Source organism: Macrosteles quadrilineatus, unplaced genomic scaffold (genome assembly GCF_028750875.1).
Source record: "Macrosteles quadrilineatus isolate MER2022 unplaced genomic scaffold, UCM_ALF_1.0 Scaffold_7__1_contigs__length_78375512, whole genome shotgun sequence".
Taxonomy (NCBI): Eukaryota; Metazoa; Arthropoda; class Insecta; order Hemiptera; family Cicadellidae; genus Macrosteles; species Macrosteles quadrilineatus.
Genome location: NW_026542600.1, coordinates 51,940,463 through 51,951,633, shown reverse-complemented (window position 1 = coordinate 51,951,633; position 11,171 = coordinate 51,940,463). Strand labels below are relative to the sequence as shown.

The window sequence follows — 11,171 nt, the reverse complement described above, 5'->3', positions numbered from 1 at the left end:
TGTCTTGGAGCGAGGACAAAGGTCGAATCCAGGGCGACGCTGAGCTATTACAATGGAAAGGTCGATAAAGGGTATGCCGTATTACTATGTTAGTACTTATAGCATTGTAAAGGGAAGACTTTGTATTTAAGTAAAAGATTTGATCGTTTCCATACTGAACTAAATAAAGATAGCTTGATTAGCATTTTATTACGTGAATAAAGTAAAATAAGCCTTCCAAAGCGTTTGGTTATATACACTACTCCTGTACATTTTCGCAAGGCAGAGATATAAACTGCATACACAGGAGATGTGTATGAAAGTAGAACAAAAATTAATTACGACCAGTCACACCAGTCAATATTAGGCCCAATTGGCTATACTTGAAATTCTAACATATTTTGTACACATTCACCATTTTTAAGATTTACACTAGTTAGTGTTAAAAGTAATGTTAATTTAATAGTGCCAACACATACAATGCAAATCAGAGAAGGCTTTTGTACGCGAAGTGAAGTTTAATACGGACTTAATATACACGAGAATGTGGTGGTGCACGACATGATGTACAATGTTGAGAGTGTGACTGTGGTGGTGCATGACTTGACGAAGAATGTAAAGAATGTGATTGTGGTGGTGCGTGACGCGATGTAGAATGTTAAGAGTGTGACTGTGGTGGTGCAGGACGCGATGTAGAATGTTGAGAGTGCGACTGTGGTGGTGTGCGACGCGATGTAGAATGTTGAGAGTGGGACTGTGGTGGTGCAGGACGCGATGTAGAATGTTGAGAGTGCGACTGTGGTGGTGTGCGACGCGATGTAGAATGTTGAGAGTGGGACTGTGGTGGTGCAGGACGCGATGTAGAATGTTGAGAGTGGGACTGTGATGGTGCGCGACGCGATGTAGAATGTTGAGAGTGGGACTGTGGTGGTGCGCGACGCGATGTAGAATGTTGAGAGTGGGACTGTGGTGGTGCAGGACGCGATGTAGAATGTTGAGAGTGGGACTGTGATGGTGCGCGACGCGTTGTAGAATGTTGAGAGTGGGACTGTGGTGGTGCGCGACGCGATGTAGAATGTCGAGAGTGGGACTGTGGTGGTGCAGGACGCGATGTAGAATGTTGAGAGTGGGACTGTGGTGGTGCGCGACGCGATGTAGAAAGTTGAGAGTGTGACTGTGGTGGTGCGCGACGCGATGTAGAATGTTGAGAGTGGGACTGTGGTGGTGCAGGACGCGATGTAGAATGTTGAGAGTGGGACTGTGGTGGTGCGCGACGCGATGTAGAATGTTGAGAGTGGGACTGTGGTGGTGCAGGACGCGATGTAGAATGTTGAGAGTGGGACTGTGGTGGTGCAGGACGCGATGTAGAATGTTAAAAGTGTGACTGTGGTGGTGCGCGACGCGATGTAGAATGTTGAGAGTGGGACTGTGGTGGTGCAGGACGCGATGTAGAATGTTGAGAGTGGGACTGTGGTGGTGCAGGACGCGATGTAGAATGTTGAGAGTGGGACTGTGGTGGTGCGCGACGCGATGTAGAATGTTGAGAGTGGGACTGTGGTGGTGCGCGACGCGATGTAGAATGTTGAGAGTGGGACTGTGATGGTGCGCGACGCGATGTAGAAAGTTGAGAGTGTGACTGTGGTGGTGCGCGACGCGATGTAGAATGTTGAGAGTGGGACTGTGGTGGTGCAGGACGCGATGTAGAATGTTGAGAGTGGGACTGTGGTGGTGCAGGACGCGATGTAGAATGTTGAGAGTGGGACTGTGGTGGTGCAGGACGCGATGTAGAATGTTGAGAGTGGGACTGTGGTGGTGCAGGACGCGATGTAGAATGTTGAGAGTGGGACTGTGGTGGTGCGCGACGCGATGTAGAATGTTGAGAGTGTGACTGTGGTGGTGCGCGACGCGATGTAGAATGTTGAGAGTGTGACTGTGATGGTGCGCGACGCGATGTAGAAAGTTGAGAGTGTGACTGTGGTGGTGCGCGACGCGATGTAGAATGTTGAGAGTGGGACTGTGGTGGTGCAGGACGCGATGTAGAATGTTGAGAGTGGGACTGTGATGGTGCGCGACGCGATGTAGAAAGTTGAGAGTGTGACTGTGGTGGTGCGCGACGCGATGTAGAATGTTGAGAGTGGGACTGTGATGGTGCGCGACGCGATGTAGAAAGTTGAGAGTGTGACTGTGGTGGTGCGCGACGCGATGTAGAATGTTGAGAGTGGGACTGTGATGGTGCGCGACGCGATGTAGAATGTTGAGAGTGGGACTGTGATGGTGCGCGACGCGATGTAGAAAGTTGAGAGTGTGACTGTGGTGGTGCGCGACGCGATGTAGAATGTTGAGAGTGGGACTGTGATGGTGCGCGACGCGATGTAGAATGTTGAGAGTGGGACTGTGATGGTGCGCGACGCGATGTAGAAAGTTGAGAGTGGGACTGTGGTGGTGCGCGACGCGATGTAGAATGTTGAGAGTGGGACTGTGATGGTGCGCGACGCGATGTAGAAAGTTGAGAGTGTGACTGTGGTGGTGCGCGACGCGATGTAGAATGTTGAGAGTGGGACTGTGGTGGTGCAGGACGCGATGTAGAATGTTGAGAGTGGGACTGTGGTGGTGCAGGACGCGATGTAGAATGTTGAGAGTGGGACTGTGATGGTGCGCGACGCGATGTAGAATGTTGAGAGTGGGACTGTGATGGTGCGCGACGCGATGTAGAAAGTTGAGAGTGTGACTGTGATGGTGCAGGACGCGATGTAGAATGTTGAGAGTGCGACTGTGGTGGTGTGCGACGCGATGTAGAATGTTGAGAGTGGGACTGTGGTGGTGCAGGACGCGATGTAGAATGTTGAGAGTGGGACTGTGATGGTGCGCGACGCGATGTAGAAAGTTGAGAGTGTGACTGTGGTGGTGCGCGACGCGATGTAGAATGTTGAGAGTGGGACTGTGGTGGTGCAGGACGCGATGTAGAATGTTGAGAGTGGGACTGTGGTGGTGCAGGACGCGATGTAGAATGTTGAGAGTGGGACTGTGGTGGTGCAGGACGCGATGTAGAATGTTGAGAGTGGGACTGTGGTGGTGCAGGACGCGATGTAGAATGTTGAGAGTGGGACTGTGGTGGTGCGCGACGCGATGTAGAATGTTGAGAGTGTGACTGTGGTGGTGCGCGACGCGATGTAGAATGTTGAGAGTGTGACTGTGATGGTGCGCGACGCGATGTAGAAAGTTGAGAGTGTGACTGTGGTGGTGCGCGACGCGATGTAGAATGTTGAGAGTGGGACTGTGGTGGTGCAGGACGCGATGTAGAATGTTGAGAGTGGGACTGTGGTGGTGCAGGACGCGATGTAGAATGTTGAGAGTGGGACTGTGGTGGTGCAGGACGCGATGTAGAATGTTGAGAGTGTGACTGTGATGGTGCGCGACGCGATGTAGAATGTTGAGAGTGTGACTGTGATGGTGCGCGACGCGATGTAGAATGTTGAGAGTGGGACTGTGGTGGTGCAGGACGCGATGTAGAATGTTGAGAGTGTGACTGTGATGGTGCGCGACGCGATGTAGAATGTTGAGAGTGGGACTGTGATGGTGCGCGACGCGATGTAGAAAGTTGAGAGTGTGACTGTGGTGGTGCGCGACGCGATGTAGAATGTTGAGAGTGGGACTGTGATGGTGCAGGACGCGATGTAGAATGTTGAGAGTGGGACTGTGATGGTGCGCGACGCGATGTAGAAAGTTGAGAGTGTGACTGTGGTGGTGCGCGACGCGATGTAGAATGTTGAGAATGTGACTGTGGTGGTGCAGGACGCGATGTAGAATGTTGAGAGTGGGACTGTGATGGTGCGCGACGCGATGTAGAAAGTTGAGAGTGTGACTGTGGTGGTGCGCGACGCGATGTAGAATGTTGAGAGTGGGACTGTGATGGTGCAGGACGCGATGTAGAATGTTGAGAGTGGGACTGTGGTGGTGCAGGACGCGATGTAGAATGTTGAGAGTGGGACTGTGGTGGTGCAGGACGCGATGTAGAATGTTGAGAGTGGGACTGTGGTGGTGCAGGACGCGATGTAGAATGTTGAGAGTGTGACTGTGATGGTGCGCGACGCGATGTAGAATGTTGAGAGTGTGACTGTGATGGTGCGCGACGCGATGTAGAATGTTGAGAGTGGGACTGTGGTGGTGCAGGACGCGATGTAGAATGTTGAGAGTGTGACTGTGATGGTGCGCGACGCGATGTAGAATGTTGAGAGTGGGACTGTGATGGTGCGCGACGCGATGTAGAAAGTTGAGAGTGTGACTGTGGTGGTGCGCGACGCGATGTAGAATGTTGAGAGTGGGACTGTGATGGTGCGCGACGCGATGTAGAATGTTGAGAGTGGGACTGTGATGGTGCGCGACGCGATGTAGAAAGTTGAGAGTGGGACTGTGGTGGTGCGCGACGCGATGTAGAATGTTGAGAGTGGGACTGTGATGGTGCGCGACGCGATGTAGAAAGTTGAGAGTGTGACTGTGGTGGTGCGCGACGCGATGTAGAATGTTGAGAGTGGGACTGTGGTGGTGCAGGACGCGATGTAGAATGTTGAGAGTGGGACTGTGGTGGTGCAGGACGCGATGTAGAATGTTGAGAGTGTGACTGTGATGGTGCGCGACGCGATGTAGAATGTTGAGAGTGGGACTGTGATGGTGCGCGACGCGATGTAGAAAGTTGAGAGTGGGACTGTGATGGTGCGCGACGCGATGTAGAAAGTTGAGAGTGTGACTGTGGTGGTGCGCGACGCGATGTAGAAAGTTGAGAGTGGGACTGTGATGGTGCGCGACGCGATGTAGAAAGTTGAGAGTGTGACTGTGGTGGTGCAGGACGCGATGTTGAAAGTTGAGAGTGGGACTGTGATGGTGCGCGTCGCGATGTAGAAAGTTGAGAGTGTTATTGTGGTGGTGGAGGACGCGATGTTGAACGTTGAGAGTGTTATTGTGGTGGTGCAGGACGCGATGTAGAAAGTTGAGATTGTTATTGTGGTTGTGCAGGACGCGATGTTGAAAGTTGAGAGTGTGACTGTGGTGGTGCGCGACGCGATGTAGAATGTTGAGAGTGTGACTGTGGTGGTGCGCGACGCGATGTAGAATGTTGAGAGTGTGACTGTGATGGTGCGCGACGCGATGTAGAATGTTGAGAGTGCGACTGTGGTGGTGCGCGACACGATGTAGAATGTTGAGAGTGCGACTGTGATGGTGCGCGACGCGATGTAGAATGTTGAGAGTGCGACTGTGGTGGTGCGCGACGCGATGTAGAATGTTGAGAGTGTGACTGTGATGGTGCGCGACGCGATGTAGAATGTTGAGAGTGTGACTGTGGTGGTGCGCGACGCGATGTAGAATGTTGAGAGTGTGACTGTGATGGTGCGCGACGCGATGTAGAAAGTTGAGAGTGCGACTGTGATGGTGCGCGACGCGATGTAGAATGTTGAGAGTGGGACTGTGATGGTGCGCGACGCGATGTAGAAAGTTGAGAGTGCGACTGTGGTGGTGCGCGACGCGATGTAGAATGTTGAGAGTGTGACTGTGGTGGTGCGCGACGCGATGTAGAATGTTGAGAGTGGGACTGTGATGGTGCGCGACGCGATGTAGAAAGTTGAGAGTGCGACTGTGATGGTGCGCGACGCGATGTAGAATGTTGAGAGTGCGACTGTGGTGGTGCGCGACGCGATGTAGAATGTTGAGAGTGTGACTGTGGTGGTGCGCGACGCGCCGGTCCGTGCCTCGACTCCTCGGGCGACTTCGCCCCCGGTCGGTCCATTCCCAGACTCCAGTGTTCGATAGTGAGTGGAGGGAGAAGGTTGACGGAGCTCTAAGGTAGGTGCTCTCCAGAACATATGGTGCCCTATCCTGCGTCCAGTTCCCTCCGCCCTTCCGGATCCAACAACTGATTTGCTCTTTTGGATATCCACAAACTTCTAATGTGTCATTAACAATACAGAGTTTCTTACTTATGCAATGTTTAAAATAAATTGCTTGTTTTTTTAATGCAAGGGTATGCTTGGTAAAAAAAAACATATTAATAGCTAATCAGTTAATAGTTACAAGGATTTGTTTAACATCTATTAATATATCAGTTATGGGCTATGAATAATTTATATAAAATTGTTGCTAGTTATACTAAAGATAATGACTAGGCCTACAAGAATTAATGGCAGGGTTGCTAGCAATACAAAATTTGATTATAACACATACTATTTTCAATATGACATGTTGTTATCAAAATGATAACTTTTTTTGGTAAATTTGGTTGAAAAGAAATAACTTTTTAACATACTACATCATTGTTGTTAGCAAACAATAATAATCAAATCTTAAAATTAAATATTTTTAATTAGGAATGGAAAACTGTTTCAAATATACTACCCTAAATATTTTTAGGCATTAAGTCTGAAATTGAAAATTCGTCTGCCTAATGTTATGAATTTTGTTGTATTTTTCTGTTGTGTTCACTGTTTATAATAAACTAACTTGTTTTAGTATTGCCAATCGACAAATAGGTAATTTGTATTCCAGAAGCTGCCGATTAGCTAGGATTTAAATGCAAATAATAATAATAATTTGTTGAAGTAACATGCGGTTACTAAGATCACCGGATAAAGATATGTCTTAGGACGGTATGGATAATCTGAAATTTTTTGAGTATTTGTTTTGGTTTTCAATTTGTCATCATCAAAATTATGAATAAGAATTTTTAGTTTAATATGGCAAGTTAGGACAGAAAGTAATTAGGTCATAATGAGCTCAAGTAAAACGGGCGAGGCAAACCTAGACTGGACGACATAGCTGGAATAGCCACTTTTGGGTCCTGTGTTAAAGTGTAATTAATTGTAGTCATATAAAAACAAAATATTTCGCTTGGTTATTTACCTTTCGTAATGGTTACCTTCCAACAATTGTTTTCATCACGGCTTCCATAACTTCATTGCTATGATGAACAATCAGCTGTTTCGGGAGTGATGATAAGTTGTCGCATTTACTCAGTATTTTGTAGTAAATGTTTATAGTAATATTTTTAGATAGTCGTTACGTATCATACGTCATGTCGTTACGTAGTAGTTGACAACAGTTGACTACAACCGGTAGTAAAAAAATCTCTTTTTATTTTGGAGTATATTTTTAAACAAATACATCTTTAAGTTCCGTGTTTCCTGTACTCTAATGCAACAATAATCTAACGTCAAAATATTTAATAATGACTTACAATCGATAGTAATGATCGATAATTGCTATCGAAATAATCGATTGGGCCCTCGTTTTAATAACTGTTCAAAATGTTTAAGCTCTAACGAATTTGTATTACCAATTAGACTTCATCTAATACTTGATGGCACCAGGATCAAAAATAGCTATTATAATTAACGTGATACATGTTATGCAGCAATATGACAAAACCTATATTATGACTATAGAATTTTAATTATTTTAAAATTTATTTTCTACCCCTTCGAATTATGCCTAAAACCAACCACATACTGTAAACATTATTTTACAGGTTGTACCTTTAACACATAATATTAACTGTTGACTAAAATTGTATATTCAATAGGCTTGAACAAGTCTTTTTAAGATGCAAGAGTTCAATTCCCGGCACCCCCAAAAAATCGTAATGCGTTTGGACCACTTTCCATTAAAAGTGTTTGATGAGCTTTCAAATATATTAGAAAGGAGATTCTCTAACGGGTACACTATTCATGCGATAGTTATATCTCTTAACAACCGTTACACAAATTTTATAAAAAGTGCTGTAGTACATATGTACATTCTTTAAAATTATGTATTAAAAAAGGAATAATGGAATGAAAATAAAAGGTAAATGATAATCTATTAGCGTAATTAAGACTAAATTTACAAAGCAATAGATATTGATATTGTGTTAGCAACAGTTTACAGATATTGATATTATCGAATCGTAAAATAAATGGATCTTATTAACTATAGTCATAGTTCACCTAAGATTAAAAAGGTTAAGGAAAGGAGATTAATCTAAAAAAAACCGGGATTCTATATTTTTTAAAGTGGTTATTACAGTAGGCCTATATTTAGCTATTATACATAGATTTGTGTGAATATTGGTACTCGAAACAGTATATCGCTACTGAACCTCAGACACATTCATAAATTATGATACTTTTTTAAGAACATAGCAGATTTACCAATAGCCCTAAAACGGAACATTTTGAATCGTAAAACGTACGATGTGCTTCCATTACCTCAGTTAAGGTACTCTAAAAATACGTCTGAGAGTAAAATGTAGAGGTATATTTTCAATTCATTGCAAAATCATGATAACATTTTGAAACAATGGTTACTTGTTTAACAGACTACTTCTGTTTGTTTTTCATTCCTACCCTAAGACTAAAAGTATATTTACCGGTCCAGTAAATGTTTGTACACCGTCTATAAGCAAGTAGTGATCATAAGCTCGAAAGATAGAGTTAATTTTTTTACAAAAACAATCTTAACAAGTGCGAACAATCGTTCGTTACATCTAAGAAGGAACCGAACTCTTTCCAAGTTAATGCAATAAGGGTTGAAAACTAATGAATACATTGTTATAACCTATTTAATATCTTATAAATTTGTAGGTTATAATGGGACATTGAATCATCTTTTTAAACATGAAGCTTTTAATTATGTTAAAAAAAGAGCAACATGAGAGAGCAACAAGAGCAACAAGACCCCTTTCGTCAATATGTACAAATTAATCTCTTTCCCTTAAACATATACTGATTTCCTCCAAAACACTACAAATACGAATACTGTACAAATTCATTATACTGTTTCCAAATAAAAATAATTGAAAACAATATAATGTTCTTGGGGTTAATTTTTATCAAGGATTTTATTATTTTTATGTTAATCGATTCATCCCATTTAGTGTTTAAAATTGTTTTACAAACACTAGATATGCATCAACAAAAAATTGTTTAGCGTATTTTGCCAGTATTATTAGCTTGCGTGGAAAATTCACATGTAACATTTTAACGTGGATTTAATTTTACTAATCATTAAAACAACTTCGCCCAGATAAATGGTTTCAATGGCCTGGGAGGAGTTTTTGTTAATTTCTTATACTAACTTGTTTAACTATTGCGGATAAAAAATACCGTGATTAAAGGAACACAGATTCTCTCTACATTAAAATATGTAAAAAACAATATGTAAAAAAATATGTAGGACAACTCACACGTGCAATGTCAACATACGAAATTCATTCCATTATATATACCATAAATATTATATGTCACTTGGAGATTTAACAGCATATTACATTTTACATATCCTTGATCAAAAATTAACATCTAGCTGCCGATACGTTTCTACAGAGGAACCCTTAGGTTTCCTTAGAATAACACACTTACTAGGTGAATAATAAAAATTTAGTTGTCGTTACGTAATGTATTTACAAGGAAACCCGTATGTTTCTTTACAATAACAATAATTTAGTTGTCGTTACGTAATGTATTTACAAGGAAACCCGTATGTTTCTTTACAATAACAAACATTTATTTGTCGTTATGAAATCTATTCAAAAGGAAACTCGTATGTTTCTTTACAATAACAAACATTTAGTTGTCGTTACGTAATGTATTTACAAGGAAACCCGTATGTTTCTTTACAATAACAAACATTTAGTTGTCGTTATGAAATCTATTCAAAAGGAAACCCGTATGTTTCTTTACAATAACAAACATTTAGTTGTCGTTACGTAATGTATTTACAAGGAAACCCGCATGTTTCTTTACAATAACAAACATTTAGTTGTCGTTATGAAATCTATTCAAAAGGAAACCCGTATGTTTCTCTACAATAACAAACATTTAGTTGTCGTTATGAAATCTATTCAAAAGGAAACCCGTATGTTTCTTTACAATAACAAACATTTAGTTGTCGTTACGTAATGTTTACAAGGAAACCCGTATGTTTCTTTACAATAACAAACATTTAGTTGTCGTTATGAAATCTATTCAAAAGGAAACCCGTATGTTTCTTTACAATAACAAACATTTAGTTGTCGTTATGAAATCTATTCAAAAGGAAACCCGTATGTTTCTTTACAATAACAAACATTTAGTTGTCGTCATGAAATCTATTCAAAAGGAAACCCGTATGTTTCTTTACAACATATTTAAAAGACCAATAATACTCATTTACATACTATTTAGGATAGTTTTTATTTCACATAACAACTCAACCGTGGGGCTATCAAAATGAATGATAATAAATTATAATAATTTAGTTGTCATTGTTCATTGTGTAACAAGGAAATACGTTATAAGTCTTTACAATTTACCCGACAATTAAATAGCAAAATAAATTACAAAACTATTAAGAAAATACCTTTAACCAAGGTAAAGGGAAGAAAACCTGTGATTAGAGTATAACGGCATGGCAATTACTGGCCAGTGTGGTCGGAGCAAAGTCTTTGAAGTACCGTGATTTTGACAGCCAGGTGCCTTTAATTAGACAGGCTTAACACAGGAAACATTTCCTTCTTATGACGAAGAAGCTCAAGTTTGTTTAATGGTCCTTATGAAAGTAATGTGGGTATGGATAATAAAAAGCTATAAATTCCTCCAACTACCAATTCTTATCATTAAAGTTTTTTTACTTAGAGTCAAAACACAATATATAGGTAAAAGAAATAACAAAGATACTTTAATTTGAAGAACCAACGTTTGACTAAACTGAATAGATGTTTCAATACCCCTGATGCAGCAAACTTGTAGACTAAGCAAATTTTCCATGTCTGATTGGATTTTGACTGAAATATTTCCTTAATATTTCAAGATTATTCGTTATTAAAAAAAATAAGATTTAACGATTGCATAGTTTTGCTGCTACAGGGAAACATTGTTTTTATGAAAAATGCTAATAGTGTGGTATTAAATAATTACATTGGCCAAACCTAAACAAAACACAGGGAGTTTTTCTTCTAAACTTACTTAGTTATTTATATAAAAACTGCAATAGATAGAAGTATGCAGTTTGCGAAATCATCTATTGACGTAAGAGCCACAATTGTTGTGATTTCAACGTTAAGTTCCCATTCGCCCCCTTCCTCACCCTACCCTTATTTTAAATTGCAAGCTTCCCATTTTGACAAAATATCAAATGAGAGGGCATGAATAAAGAAAAGAAATTGCACAAACTAGAGGTATCTACGTAAA

General features: G+C 41.8%; 1 protein-coding gene across 1 annotated transcript; it reads right to left on the bottom strand.

The window, feature by feature from the left end:
• Window positions 1–497: 497 nt before the first annotated feature.
• LOC128998976 (uncharacterized) lies at window positions 498–5,834 on the bottom strand. The gene has a single exon (XM_054425332.1). It carries the CDS (start codon window positions 5,832–5,834, stop codon window positions 498–500), a length of 5,337 nt encoding a protein of 1,778 aa, XP_054281307.1.
• Window positions 5,835–11,171: the final 5,337 nt, after the last annotated feature.

What these genes read in the sequence shown, in the direction of transcription:
- LOC128998976 (XM_054425332.1), bottom strand. Translation starts at nt 5,834, where the DNA reads ATGTTCTGGAGAGCACCTACCTTAGAGCTCCGTCAACCTTCTCCCTCC.